This window comes from Punica granatum, chromosome 1, assembly GCF_007655135.1.
Source record: "Punica granatum isolate Tunisia-2019 chromosome 1, ASM765513v2, whole genome shotgun sequence".
In the NCBI taxonomy this organism is placed as follows: domain Eukaryota; kingdom Viridiplantae; phylum Streptophyta; class Magnoliopsida; order Myrtales; family Lythraceae; genus Punica; species Punica granatum.
Genome location: NC_045127.1, coordinates 7,438,348 through 7,453,674, shown reverse-complemented (window position 1 = coordinate 7,453,674; position 15,327 = coordinate 7,438,348). Strand labels below are relative to the sequence as shown.

The 15,327-nt window shown below is 40.1% G+C and overlaps 2 protein-coding genes across 2 annotated transcripts; one reads left to right on the top strand and one right to left on the bottom strand.

The window, feature by feature from the left end:
• Positions 1-840: 840 nt before the first annotated feature.
• On the bottom strand, positions 841-3,827 carry LOC116193081 (fatty alcohol:caffeoyl-CoA acyltransferase-like). Its single transcript, XM_031521833.1, has 2 exons — positions 3,266-3,827; positions 841-2,133 (listed from the first exon to the last, which is right to left on the bottom strand). Exons 1-2 carry the CDS (start codon positions 3,716-3,718, stop codon positions 1,150-1,152), a joined length of 1,437 nt encoding a protein of 478 aa, XP_031377693.1. The 5' UTR covers positions 3,719-3,827; the 3' UTR covers positions 841-1,149.
• An 8,454-nt stretch (positions 3,828-12,281) lies between these two features.
• Positions 12,282-13,671, top strand: LOC116208632 (bZIP transcription factor 44-like). Its single transcript, XM_031542166.1, has one exon. It carries the CDS (start codon positions 12,847-12,849, stop codon positions 13,315-13,317), a length of 471 nt encoding a protein of 156 aa, XP_031398026.1. The 5' UTR covers positions 12,282-12,846; the 3' UTR covers positions 13,318-13,671.
• Positions 13,672-15,327: the final 1,656 nt, after the last annotated feature.

The following is a 15,327-nucleotide window of genomic DNA, read 5'->3' as shown; positions in this document are numbered from 1 at the left end:
CGACCTGAACTTGCACTTAAGTCTATCATATTGCTTATTATATGCATTTATCTTCTTTCTAAACTGCATGCATGCTTTCCTTGCTATGGAAAGGTCGGGAAAAAGAAACAATGGGAAAGAGCTCCTTAAACTTCCGGTAGGAAAGAGCTCCTTAAACTTTAATTTGTGCACGGATTCTCGGGATTTATAAATTAAACGAGGGTGAACTCTCATATTTTCAATCTCTTCAGTCACTCGTCATGACTCAAGATCACTTTGCATATATACACGTGAACTATCTTATAAGAAAACTATAATTTATATTTGCCCTAGCCAAAAAGGGCCCACATTTTAGTTCAATTAGATATTAATTTGGGGACTAAATTAATGAATTAATTAAAGAAAGATACTTCTTTTTGTGATAGGCTTTTCTTTTTTTTCGGTGGGTGGGTGAACTAGAGAAAGCTTTTTTTTTTGGGTGAGTGAAATAAGAAAAGCTTGATTTGAAATTAAGCAACTTGTCATCCTAACAGATGGTTCGTCATCAACATTGATGAAGGATGGAGAAAATTTCCACAACTTTCTCCATCCATTGGTCGAATTAGTCAAGAATTATATCTTGATTCCGTATGTAAGTTTGACCGCGGATCTGTTTTGCGGAACTAGATTTGGAAAGTGATAGATGGAACGAGTAGGAATCAGATATCCGACAAAATGACGCCACTCTTTTTTTTTTGGCAAATTAATATCGATCAACATTAATAACTTTTTCAGATAAAGTTGTAGGTAGAAGAAAAATGAATATTAACAAGTCAAAATGAAGTCTTATGGCCATAATAGAAGACAGATAAAAGAATTAAATTATCACAAAAATATCACTCTACTAAATTCCTTCCGTCTCCTCTGTATAGATATACTACTTGAACAAAAGACATTACACAAAAAAAAAAAAAACAAATGAGAGGGATTATTTGACTTCTATTTACAAGATGGTTATTTCTTCGGGTGGTTTCGGGTCCTACTTGACTGTCCCAACCCCGCCATAACAATTAAATTAATATTTTATACCAAATTACACCATAAAAAGTTGATCAAACCACCATAAGAGATGAAAATGAAACCATAGAAATCAGAATTTCTCATTTTCTCCGTTCACTTCCAAGGATTTTCTTAATTTACGCATTGCTGACCATTCGCATAGTCACACGTCAGCATCCCATCTACGTCCTCCTCATGAAACCCATAATTCGCGCAATTCCCATTTTCTCCTTCATTGCTCAAACCACCACCCCTCATGTAGTACTCAAACTTCTCCGCCGCGCTCTCTGGCAGCGATAAGAGCACCCTCACCGACTCCGCCTCCCCAGCCACCGGCAGGAACAGGCAGTACACGTCGCTTCCTAGAGGCCCCATGCAAGCCGCCGTCCCACTGCCGAAGTCCACCTCCTCCAGCCCCAGCCTGGACCACTCCGAAATCACCAGGCTCGCCGACAGGTCCGGCCTCGCCGACCGGTCGGCCTCCAGGTAGTCAACTACCGACCTCACGTACTCCTCCGTCACGGCCAATTTCGCCTCCTGGACCAGCCTCACACTGTGATGCAGGTTGTCTGAGCTGCCCACAAGATCTCTCACGGCGCACTCCGCGCACGCAAGCAGGAAGCCGTTGCCGTAGAAACCGTCGGGTAGCGGCGGGAAGAGCTTCTTCCTGAAGTTGGTGGAGAAGAGGAGCTTCGAGTGTAGCATCGGCGGAAGGCCTAGCGACCTGGCCCAGGAGCGCCACGTGTGCGAAGCGAGAACCTCGAAGGCGGTGCATTTTAACATCGGCGAGCACAGCCTTTTGAGGCGCTGGATAAAGGACGGGGGGATGGCTACGGAGACGGGGACCAAGGGCTGGGACTGGAGGTGGAGGGTGAGATCGTAATTGTGCTCTCCGGTGGCATGTTTTGTAAATACGGGGTGTCGTGATGTTATTTCTGGTGGGTCCCTTGGACTTAACACGTGGCGGGAGTGGAAAGGGGTGGGAGGTCGGTCGATGTTTCGATTGGCTGTTATGTGGGCCCAGGCGTGTAGGAACTGCGACGTTCCAATGCCGTCGCAAAGGCAGTGGTTGATACCGGTGCATAAGATCATTCCTCCGCACCGGAGCTTCGTCACCTGCGACCGGAAATATATTTCTGAGTTGATGATTTCACAGGAAAATCAAGGAACGGAATCAACTATATATATATATTTTTTATTTTTTATTTTTTGGGTGGGGGGTTTGATAATATGACATTTTTTTTACCAGATAATTATATTTTATTCGAATCACACCAGTTCGAGTATTAGGAAGCACGCGCACTAAAAAATAATTTAAAGTGTTTCCCCCCGAAATTGCGAGAGTAATGTCTTCTATAGTTTATTTCATCAAAAAATATATGCATAAAGATGCCGCAATAGAAGTGACTAGCGTCATTTCTTCATAAATGACGAGAGTGTGCGTCCAGAATAGGGAAATGGAAATTGTTCACCTTGGAGCAATTACCCATCAGATTTTTGTTCTTAAAAGGTGACTCTTAGCAGAAGTGGGTGCATGGCTTTTGTTCTATTAAGCTTATCTTAGCCCTTATCTCTATCCGATGTGGAATTTGGATGCCTCGTCAGTGAGTGTTGCAGCATTGGCAAAATCACTTTGGAGAAAAGAGAGGAATTTGATGGAGAGATCACTGTCAGGAATTTGGAAATTGGAATTAATATATAACGTTATCCTTTTATGGCCGTAGTTGTCACAAGATATTGGAGCACCAAACCATATAGTGGAATTAATCCCCTACTCCCAGTAGCTAGCTTCAACGGATTCAATTAAACAATAGGAAATGAAGATAATAATGACCAGATAATTATTAGAATTAATACTTCTCTAAGCTGGATTCTATTCTGTAATCCAATATATAGTTCGAGTTTATTACCATGCAATTGCTCGTAAAATGTTTAAGATGAGTTTAGGCGAGATTTATGTTGCATGTCATGTCGTGCTGAGCTACTTTGCTTCTTAGCTATGGGCTGAGAAAATGCGGAAGATGGGAGGATCCTAATCGCAGTTGTTAAGCCATTGATCGCTTATCTAAAACGGTCCCTAAAAATAATTAATTACTAGACTGTATAGAAAAATCGACAAACTACGTTGAGCTCGTGGTCCGACTTTGTCAAATGACTCGAGAGTTATAGGAGTTTATTAATTTGTTCCTTGATAACCGTAATAAGTAAAGGGAGGATAAATGAGAGAATCGTCAGAAATGGTCCTCACCTGAACAATGAGCGGGGGAACATCCAAGAAGCTGCGGGCATCAACCTTGTGCAGCAGCTTCCTCCAGGACCTGTTTGGCTTACTCGAGACCCGGAGAAAATCCTCGGCGGTGATCTCCATGGCTCCCTCAACAAACACCGCGCCTTCCCCGTTGCAGTCGACCTCCAGCTTCCCATCATCCTCAAGACTGGGCCTCAGCCTCCCTGCCAGCGGGTAGTAGTCGACGAGAACCTTGGAGAGCGACGACCTCAGACTGCCAGGGGATGGGACGGAGGAAGAGCGCGACGGACTGCGGAAGAGGTAGAGGTACTTGATGGCAAAACGGAGGAAGGGTTGGTCGTCGAGTTTGGAGAGGTAGAGGGAGTGGCTTGGGGTTGGGGCCAGTGGCTTGATCAACGTCGGCGCGCTGAGGTAGGAGCAGTCCGGGAGCTCTAGATGAGACGTCGTCAACATAGTTAATATTGATTTGTTCTGTCTGTGCGTTGTGAGAGGAGAGGGAGAGGGAGAGATGGAGACAGGGGGGAGAGTTTTGTAGGCAAAGAAGGGGGGGAGTTGGGTCAGTGTCACTGTCAGCATTAGCAGTTGCACTTGTAAAATTGAGGTAGGGATGGCATCCATATATGTATATTATTATACAGTCAGCAACATCATCCTTAAGGTGCACAGTCACGATAATAATTGAATGAGACTATTGTATCAGTCTCAATCGGTTAGTACATACCATTCGTATCCAAAGTATAATTAGTATATATCTATAAAGCGCAGATCAAGAATGATACACGGCAATAGATTTGCTGCGACAGCAATGTGGCATTAACCTCTAGTGATGTACATCGGGTTTCTGGTATAGTATTCATCTTATAATTCACACTTGAATGGAGAATAAAGACTGATTGCCTTTGGTGGAAAATAATACCGGGGTATAGTGAAAGCGCCCGGTCCGGCTTTTGACTTTGCGCTCGAACGCACGACAATATTTGACTGGACCTAGCTAGCTAAAATATACTTCCCTCAAACCAAGCCTTACCGAGCTATGTTCGATCGTGACCTGTGAACAGTGACTGATCGATGACCCATTACCCGACTTGGCCTTCCATCTGATCGTCAGGGATCAGAGCATTTGGAGAAGGAGAAGAAGGTGGGAATTGATGATGTGTCTTTTGTTGCTTTTTCTCTTCTTCTTGCAGGCTTAATGTGCCAGAAAGTTCATAAAGGGAAGAACATGCAACTGCCCGATATGCTTCTCTTTTCCATTAGCATGCTTTATGATTAGAAATCATGCATGTATATCATACTCCCGCTGGTCCACACATATATATACACACATCTCTGGTGCGGATCTTGGGATCCTTCCAATCCCGGCTCCTGGTGTTTGCGCGTCCTCGGACCTGGAGCAGACCAAGGTGACACATGATCTGTAAATGAAGAGCTAGCCGGAAGAGATTATAGGAAGAAATAATCTACGACTATAGGGCACTCAGCCCATTGAGATATGTTTTCTAAAAGATATCGGATTCTATACCCCTGAGCGCACCCGTTTACGTACCTATATATATATCGATCGGTTGCTTAAATTTTTTAAAGACATTTGATGCTATTTATATCAGAGTGCCCTTTGATAAGTCCCAGAAAGAGGACAACTCACGTCAAGTTGCAGAACTTTTGTGCTCTCAAGTAAATCACATATGTATCTTTTGGCTGTTCATGTAGCGTCCACGACAAATCAAACTCAAGGGTTGTGCGTATATCACTCAATGAGAGGATATTGCTTTTCTTTAAGCAAAGTTAATTACGCTTTATTAATTATATCACGATGATCCCTTGATTTAATTAACTAATCAAAGTCGCATGCAAATGAAGTGATCATCATAAACCCTCTACTCTGCCGCTGCATATGTCATGATGGCACGCATTCTATAGGACACTTCACACACACATATACATAACTACACGCGCGCTGCCTTTAACTTGTCCGAGGAGGTGATTACTCTAGGTGGTACGTAATTTGGTGTGGACACGGGACACCAACTGATCTTTAACTAAAGCATGGATTTTGGTAGTGATTAAGGAGAAAGCATAAGTGCCTTTTGAGGATCCTGAAATTATTTAGTAGGTTTTCTTTTTCTTTTGGTTTTGGTGGGGGGGTGTTGTATTGTGTTTGTGCTTTCAGCTCACCAGAAGGCAAGATCGTGTAGTTTAATTGTATAAAATAATCAAAAGATTATAGTTGAATATCTTTGCATGTTAACCAAATCGTTTTAGATTCAATACTCATTATGAGATTATCTGTATTATTTTATTAACTATTAAAATTTTTATTTTATTGTATTAAATTCATTAACCTCATTTATAATTGAAAAAAACAAAAGTATAAAACATCATTTAAACAAAGTCATCCAGTGGTTGTGGAATAATCTGATTGACACTTAAACATGGCGTCACCTGTTAACTCTTTTTTCGGCGTGCACCTGATATTCGCAAGCTCAATAGCTTGGACTAATTTAGATTTGAACTGAGTCACCCGGCGACCCTTTATCCCTTTGAAAGTTGACATATATATATATATATATATATATGTGTGTGTATGAGACCAAACAAATATATTTCTAATTTTTTTTCTTTTCCTCAAGGGTGTAATTATAAGCATCATTCTAGGGGCCTGAATAATGTACTTTATGAAGCCATGGATCTGCTAATTCAATTATGCTCTTGATCTACCCGTAATCATGATCTTGAGTCACAAATATGTACCGAGCGTCTACATCATTTCAAGTAAAAGAATATACATGTGCTCTATTTGGAAATCAAAAATTAAAAGTACGTACTGAGACCAATACAAACGTCATACGATTAGTCTATGTGGTCATAATTTTAGCAATGCCACCAAAATTGAGGCGTGTGCTCAAGATCTACGAAGGCCCCCATTCGGTATTCAGCCTAAATGAAGGCCCCTTTTGGGCCCAAGTGATCATCGGGAGCCCACTTAAACAAAGAAAAGCCCATTTTCCTATGGGCTTAAATTATTTTCTTTTTTCTGGTAAGAACAAGACCATCTACCTAATATTAATAGGATGAGAAACATATAATTAAGGGGCAGGCATGTCCTCCCGAGGTAATCGTATCCATAACTTTTCGGCTCTCTCGGATAATTGGGAGCTTTCAGGACAAACTTGTAAAGTTTCCAATTACAAATATTCACTGAACCTCCAATTAGTCGGCGAACTCGTGTTAATTTTATATTTAGTTCTCAACTTAACCAGTCACTTTCATGGCTGATGATCGCATCTCCCAACACCTAATCTACATTTCTTAGTAGTGTTGTGTTGTGTTGTGTTAATTTAATGGTAATTAATTAGGTTTTTCCAAATTGAAAATTGCAGATGGAGGTCAACAGACTCAACACTGTCACCCCAACTAGTAGAAACTAGCATATGTGGATCTCCACTTCTCCCTTTTTCCCTAAAACTAAAAGATTAAAAAAAAAAAATTAATCCATCATCTAATGGAAGAAAAAGTTCTGTGGGTCATAGAAATTTCTACGTGCAGATGGTGGAATAATCCGGAGTCATTAGAAATGACAAAACCTTTGCAACAGGTGGGCCATCCTTTGGCTTGACTTTTCCTTAATGAAAAAGAAGAATAGAGTTCCTGTTGAGAGTAAAGGAAAAAAAATTAAAAGTATATAATCAATAATTTATAAAAAAAAAACATTGGGTATTAATTTACCAATTGGAACTTTTACGCAATATCTTATAAGATCAGTAAAATTTTATATGATATCAAAATGGATTACATACTCATGTATATGTGTGCACTAAAACCAACATATTAATCAATTCAAACTTTTTTTGGTGAAAGGTGATTCAAATTTTTTAGATTGGACAAGAACCAGTCGTAAAGCTGATAAAATCTTACGCTTCTTCCACGAAGTAGCTAGAGAGAGCTAGCTAGATTAATTAGCGAGCACAGATAAAATAATTATATTTAAGTTAATAATTTTAAAAAATATAAATTTTTTATATTTTAACAATTCTAATATGAACTTTTCTCCTTAACTTAAAAATATATAAAATTTCGATTTGATAACAATCTTAGCATTGAGTCAAATTTTCCATTAATTTGGACGGAATTGATACTACAGAGGGCACCGACGACCTAAACGGAAGGATGATGGCCATGGTTATGACTCCACCCGCCAAAATCGAGAGAATTCCTAATTTGAGAGTCTCCCAATTCCAAGGATTGGGGGTGGAGCCTCTATTTCGGCCACCACCTCTCTCCCATACTAGGTTCGTTGACGCCTTTTGTGGTCTCAATTACATCCAAATTAATGAAAATTTTGGCGTCGTGTTAAAATTATTATCAAATCGAAAATTTATGTATTTTTAAGTTAAGAAAAAAAATTATATTAAAATTATTAAATATGAAAAAAAAAATATTTTTTTATTATTAACCCTTATATTTATGTCTGACGTGTGCGTTTCTTTTCCTTTTGAGATGTGACTTTTACCAGATTAATGAACCATACTCTGTTATATTACAATAGTTTTGCAGAACCCTATCATGGATTCATTGGCAGGCCGCCTACGGGGCGCATTCGGTCCTCCATTCAGCTTGCTTCTTCATCAAAGGTGATGTTGCGACTGATAATCACCTTCTTTGCCGATTAATCTTTCTAACAAAAAATGAGGCCAACGGTAATTACGCACACAAAGTATAACTACACAATAATTACAGGGAAGGATCAATTACCTAATTACGTCCGATCTAAATTATATGCCATGCACAGGGTTTAATTTTCTAAAGAAACTCAAAACTTTTTCTTAATCTAAAATTACACAAACTATCAATTTAATATTAATATTAATGCGTCAACTTTTTAGTTAATTTTAACGGGAATTGTTGGGCACCACCCCCGAAAAGGGTAGCCAGCAACCTTAGTGGTTTGCTAGTGATCCTACGGGGGCGGCGGTGGCTTCCAATGAAGCCCTCACTGTCTAAATTTGAGAAAGGAATGAAGAGTGGTGTCGGCGACGACTCCGATTGGAGGGCAGTGGCTGCCGTTGAAGCTTCACCGATTGAAAAAGTTAATGCCACATTAATATTAATATCAAATAGATAATTTATATATTTTTATGTCAATGAAAAAAATATATAAAAATTAATAAAATTGGAAGAGTTTTTTTTTTTGGTAATTATTCGTCCTAGGCGCTGACACAAGGGTTACCAACAACGACACGCAACTACCTAATTCTGGCTTACTAGGACAAAAAGAAAAAAAAAGAACCTAATGGAAAAAGGAATGAAAAAGATTAATTTGATCGTGCCACAATACTTGCTACCTAGTCACTTGTCACTACCAACAACTGAAATTAGCTACAATATACCAACAATTGATAGCTGATAATAAAACCACCCTTTTGGAAAAGCCTTCCTATTAACAGCAAATTGCTATTTTCACCATGAAGGCTCGGTTGCCTGCGAAAGAGACGCTTTTTCATTCCCTACCGTTGGTTTTACCTCTAATCATTAAGGTTAGCTCAAATGGTACGAGATTTTTATCATATTTTTCGTGTTTTCGAACATTGAATCATGCTGGAGAGTTTCGGAATAATGAGTCGATCCGAGATTTTAAGTAGTCCAGTAAACAAATCCTAAGCAATAACAGTAACAGGACATGGATCCATCGAACAAAATGTATTCAGCAGCTATTAGCTATGAGCAGGTCACGCCAAAAGACAGAAGTGCCCTTCCACGAGCCTTCACTGCCAGCCACATCCCTGATCAGATTCCATGGCACAGAAAAGGGCATGCTGGAGAATCAAGCAGTATTTTATGGAAGACAATCAGAATCTTAAAAAACATCGGCACGTGAGATCCATTAATTGGCTATGGTCAGAGCAAAACATGGGGGACGCACTGCACATCATCCCATCCTCACTGATCCCACATGTGTCATTTACTTCACTCCGCGTCCCCCACAAAAATCATATATGTTCGAGCCGTACACCATCCATGCCCACGAGTCAACAATTCAAAAGTAGTTACTTTTTGATGCAGCTACACGTCAATGCTCTCTAGCTAGCTTGTGGGAACGAGCTGATCGCGGGTTTCCCGTTCTAGAGAAGCTTTGGATCCATTGAATGGAGGGATTTCCGTCTAGTCAAATATCGTCTTCCTATCTAACGATCCCAGTCTCATTGCAAACGGGGAACGGGTGGGCAGAGTGCCGTAAAATTATTCCAGGAGATCCGCATCCCATGGTATTGGAAGATTTGAAAATCCGACAGGGGGCGGCAACTTCTGCACACAAGTCGGTGATTTGTTTATTAAGGTTTTGGCTGTTTGTTTATTGTTGTTACCATTACGGAGGAATCTACCACGAGCCGTGAAAGTGAGGATGAAAAGCTTGAGGTCATGCATCGCAATGATTTGTCCTTTTGTTATTTTCCTAATAAAAAACAACTATAATTCATTCACTAATAACAACATTGATTGATTTAAATATTTCAATAATTATTCTGATCAAGATAGGGTATAGGATATAACGTAGTAACGCATTTCTCACCTGATGATCAAGAGATCTTATGTTCAACACCTAATGAGATTACACATGTCTCTTTATTAGATATTTATGATTTTTATTTCAGTGCACTAAACCTATGGACTTCCCTTGTAGTCAGAAAGAAATATTCTTGTTAGATATCGAGTTTAAATATTGTGAATAGAGAAATTTACGATGAAGAGTATTATCTCTTAGTAGGTCGATTCGAACATGATTAGTCGAGATCCGTTGAACCTTCGAATACGATAATACACGCTTAAAAATAAAATAAAATAAAAATATTAAACAATTATGAAAGTGGGGAAGGGGGGAAGTACTCTGCTCACCAGCTGGAACTGGACTCTTTTGGAAGTTTCGTCTCCACCCCACATGCCCAATCCTCTCCCTCCACCTAATCAATCACCCCTTATTCATAAAAGGTACGCACCAAAAACGTATTCCATTACGTTTCGTTCCATCATTTCATTTCTTTTTCCTCGGTAATCAATGAATATTCGTTGATATAAAAAATGAGTACATATGAAAATATCCAAAAGGTATATTATAGAGAAAGAAAATACAGTAAATACTATTGAATCACTGTAAAGAAAAATACATATGACTAAGCACATCGAATAAAAATATAAGTATAATTACAGAAATCCCTCCAGTTACTGTAGTCCGTTTTTAACCTTTTGAGATTAAACCTTATACGAACCCTAGTAAAGATCGAGAAGTAGATGATAACGTAATCCATATAGAGATGGTTACTATTAGAGAAGTCGGGTCAAAATGAGTCATGGGTCGGTACTCGGTACAGAAAACCCCCCACAAATAACAACTCTTGATCTAATCAGCCAAACCAATCATAAACAAATTCAATCCTGAGATAGTTAAACCAAGCAACTAGGCTTCTTTGATCGATTCAAACCAACGATTATCAATCTAGATAATCAAATCAAATCAGCCAAGTTACTTGATTGGTTCAAACCAGTGTTTATCACAGAGTGAGTCGAGACCTGCTAGCAACAAAAAGTCGATTTTGCAGGCGGTGATCCTACAAATCATATTAGTGTTTTGATCCTTGAAGTGAAGGGCATATTATCGCCAGGAGAAGGCAGAAAGCCATAGATTACCGCTACCGAGAAGAGGGAAGCTGGACATGAATGCCGTGAAGGACGATGACGCCTCCATTGTTTTGACATTAGTGCTAGTCAAGGAAGGCACTATATCGGACAGAGCAATGATTGCACTGCCCTGATTCTGAACTGTCGGAATGATCAGGGGCGACCCCAATGGGAAGGGGAAGTCGCTACCACACTTACCCATTGAAGACCGAGGAGAGGAGGGGGAGGGCCTCTAAGACCATCGAGACTCCGTCAGCACCGTCTTTGTCTTTAACAGTTCATGCACTCTCCGACCCAACACAGTAGATCGGATCGTGGGCATCGATTCCGAGTAGATCGAGCTCAAGCCGATTAGCCATCTTCGGAGCATGCTCAGATCCAGACATATCGAACGAGATTTGGCTACCACTGGTCTGATCTGAGTCGATACTAATTGAATATGAGCTGAGTTCGACTGTAGCTAGTCAGATCAAACCTGATCTGCCCGAAAACAATTGCCGGGTTGGAGATTGAGGGGAGGTCGTGGCGAGAAAATCTCCGGAGAAGAGGATCAGAGCTGAAGAAGGCCATCGAGCACGGGATCGAGAATATGCAGTGGCACCTCGGAGCTCAGTTAGCCGAGGATGACGACTCCTAGTTGGAGAAGACCAGCTCATACTGACGATAGATGGATAGTGGGGGAGCGTCGAGTTCTTCAACGACAGAAAGGAGGAGAGGGGAGGATGAGAACGTAGAGATCATCGTTAGTGGATAGGAGGAGAGGAGAGGGGAAGAGAAAGGGGGAGAGGGGTGGGCGAGGGGCAGTCGGACGTGCCCAGCCTTAACTGAACGCGCCGGCGGCGACATAGGGGTTTGTGTAGAGAGAGTTAGAGAGATAAGGCTAGCTATTGCACCCACTTTCATTCCATCATTTCATTTCCGTCTACCTTCAGTCCATCATTTGCATAGCATATGTATGCCTCAATTAATATTTAGTATGGATTTTGCAAATGAAAAATTGGTCTCTCTCGTAATAATGCGTATTGACTGCAAAAAAAAAAAAATTGAGTCACGCCATATCTAATAAGATTAACTTTTTTATTAAAAAGATTATAACACCTTAAAATTTCACAATGCAGTAAAAAAAAATCATTAGATTCGTGAACTTATCCGTCTATTGCAAACTTATCAAGCGCCACTTAATCACGCGATGTGACGGGATCACTTGGGATAAGATAAAAGGAATAAATGGTTCTCATTATTTTTTTTTTCCTAATAAAGAATTATTGGATTTTTTTTTTGTCCCTTCACATTTCTTGCACTACCCTTCACATTCATCTCACCCCCATCGGTCTATAAATTAAGCTTTCAACTCAATCAGAAACCTCTTCTCCTCCTCCTCTCCTTCCCCCTGCTTGCTTTGCATCTTCTTATTATTGTCATTTTGGTCCTTTCCTCTTTCTTTTCGAGTACCGAAACTCTGCCGGTTTTGCCTCTCAGGCCCCCTCTCCCCTGTTCTTTCCCCTGTTTCCGCCGATCCAGTCGATCTCCGGTCCCTCATCGGAAACTCTGATGCTCGAGGTTCAGCTTTTATCATTCTCCGATCATGTTAACGGTTCTCAGTGAAGTCCTCCGCTCTGGTTTTACGGTCAGCTCCTCCCTCAGACGCCGGACTCACCTCGTTCAATCTTTCTCCGTCGTGTTCCTCTACTGGTTCTATGTTTTCTCATAAATAATCTGCCCCCGCCTCCACCTCTTGATCTATAATATACATATTCTACTCGTAGATCATAAGCCTTAATCAATCTGCTAAATAAAGGATAAGAATCTTTACGATCCGCCGAGTCCATCGTCTCATCGATTAACAAGTAGGAAGCCAAGATAATATATAGCTCTCGCTGTTCGGTGCGGGAATTCACAATCACTACTACATGGCATCGCCTAGCACCAAATGTTCCTCGGGGTCCTCGGAAGGAGACTCGGTGGTTGTGACGGACCAGAGAAAGAGGAAGAGGATGGAATCGAACCGGGAGTCGGCCAGGAGGTCGCGTATGCGGCGCCAGAAGCACCTCGACGACCTGAACTCGCAGGCCGCCCAGCTGAGGAAAGAAAACAACCAGATCCTCACCGGGATCAACGTCACGACCCAGCACTTCCTGAACGTCGAGGCCGAGAACTCGGTCCTCAGGGCTCAGATGACGGAGCTGAGCCACCGGCTCGACTCCCTGAACGAGATTCTCAATTACATTTGCTGCACGACGGCCAACGGGGTCCCTGATTCGGAGGGGTTCGACATGGGTTTCGGGTTCGATCACGGGTTCAATAATGTCGACCCATTCAGTCCGGCTTACGCGAGCCACCCGCTTGTGGCTGCCCCGGCCGAAGCTATGCTTCAATATTGACAAAACCCGGATTAAAATGAAATCCTCGTGAGAAAAAATGGGGGGGTTGTTGGTTTAGGTGGGAGGAACAAGAGTGATGCGATGGAATATGCCTCTTGGAGTCATTAGCAAGGGCAAAAAAATTGTGATTACCAAGGTCAGTTAACTATTGGACGGCTTGGTTTGTGTAATTGGGTCTTAGATATTATTAATATTATTATTCCTATGGAAAAAAAAATGTATATATAGTGGCGTGATTTTGAAGGTCTTCTGGTTCAGGCTGCACTGGCCATTATATATATATATATATATATGTGTGTGTGGGTTTCGTCTTTATGTACTAATTATAATATAATAATTATTTGATGTTGCTAACATCATCATCATCATCATCATCATTATTACTAATTTCGAAGGGACACTGCATTACCGTACAAAATTTGCTGTCAGCACATGGGATTAATATTTTAATTAACTCAAATCAAACTGTAACCCTTAATTAGACAATTTTACGTGCCTCTAACAGAGAAAAAGAAGAAAAAATATGCAAAGAATAATAGCATATTATTGATTATTCATCCTCCTTTCTAAATAAGCACCGAGTTGAAAACTCATTGAAAGAATCTCATGATCAAGATAATATTTATTTGAACGAAAACTAATCTCAGTCATATATTGATAATATCTCGTAATCTCGCCAAAAGAAGAAAAAGGCCCTCCTACTGACCTACTATGCAAGAAAGTGCACTATTGCTTTTTCTGTTTTCGCCATTACCTCTGAATTTCTCGAAGGTAAATTCCAATACAGCAAATACGTACGAATTTTCATCCCCAAAAAAGAAGAAAGAAAAATGAATTCGAGCAATGAGAGCACCGATCGAGTAAATCGATGAAATTAGGTAGGCCATAAGGGTCATGAGAATAGAGAGAGTATCTCGAATTAAAGAGGCAGCTGCCATTGTGGAATCATCTGTCCTCATTTCCAATTTCTGATTGCTCACAGAAGGCAAATTGTTTGTTGTTATCATTTAGAAGATGACTGAAAGGGTGTCACCGGCCAATTACTAAAAGGACCTTTGCGTGCTGAGTCTTTGGAAATAAAAAACAACAATCGATGTCAATTTTTCTCTTCTTTTCTCTTCTTTATTTTCCGTCGGCTTTTAGCTTACATCGAGAAGACCCACTGCGAGGTGGGATCCACGTCCGAGGGTCCACCTGAATTATGCCGCATGCTCACTGCTGTTTCTTGTGAATCTTTCTGATTAGATGACGACAGATATTTTAAGAATGCTTCCAAAGGGCCGGAAGTAGGATGTGTTTTATTGGAGATTCTTCTCGGCTAGCGTCAAGATTGAATCAGCCGTGAAGTTGATCCCTAAGCGGGTCGAATGATCCCTCCCAAGTTGATAAATATATAGTAGGTTTCGAAGGCCTTAATTACGAGATCGTAAAAAAAATCAAAGGAGCGCGCTACAAAGTTGAGATGGATGGAAAGTCAATTCACTAATTCTTATTTTTGGTCACAATTCACTCATTCATATAAGATTTTCTTTTTCGATTATAAGTGAGACCTATGTTTTTAAAAGGGTTTTAAAATTAAATTGAGGAAACATACATCTCAATAAAAGAAGGCACACCATAAAATCTAAATAAATAGAAAATTCAAATAAAAAGGTTCAAATTTTTTATTTTGTAAGCTTTCCCAAAAAAAGACTATATTTATTCCGCTTAAATAAGGTCTTAATTCGAATCCTTATGAATATAGAAAATTGATATTGAGAGAGCTTTACCCCTTAGTAGATTGACTCGGCTCGACTGAATTTTAACTTTTACATACTATGGTTCACACTAAATTATTTTTACTTCTCCCTCAATTCAATAACACATTCATTACTTTTTTAAAAATATTTTTTTCAAGTTCTCCGTAATATTTTTTATCTATTATTACAATTAATTTTTGAATATTAATTTTTTTAAAGTATTTAATAATTTTCTTCAATTTCAACACTTTTTTCTTAATTCAACACAACA

Excerpts from the sequence above, each read along its gene's own strand:
- LOC116208632 (XM_031542166.1), top strand. The coding sequence starts at position 12,847 with ATGGCATCGCCTAGCACCAAATGTTCCTCGGGGTCCTCGGAAGGAGAC.
- LOC116193081 (XM_031521833.1), bottom strand. The coding sequence starts at position 3,718 with ATGTTGACGACGTCTCATCTAGAGCTCCCGGACTGCTCCTACCTCAGC. Across the intron at positions 2,134-3,265 it reads TTCCCCCGCTCATTGTTCAG|GTGACGAAGCTCCGGTGCGG; the intron begins GTGAGGACCATT and ends TTCCGGTCGCAG.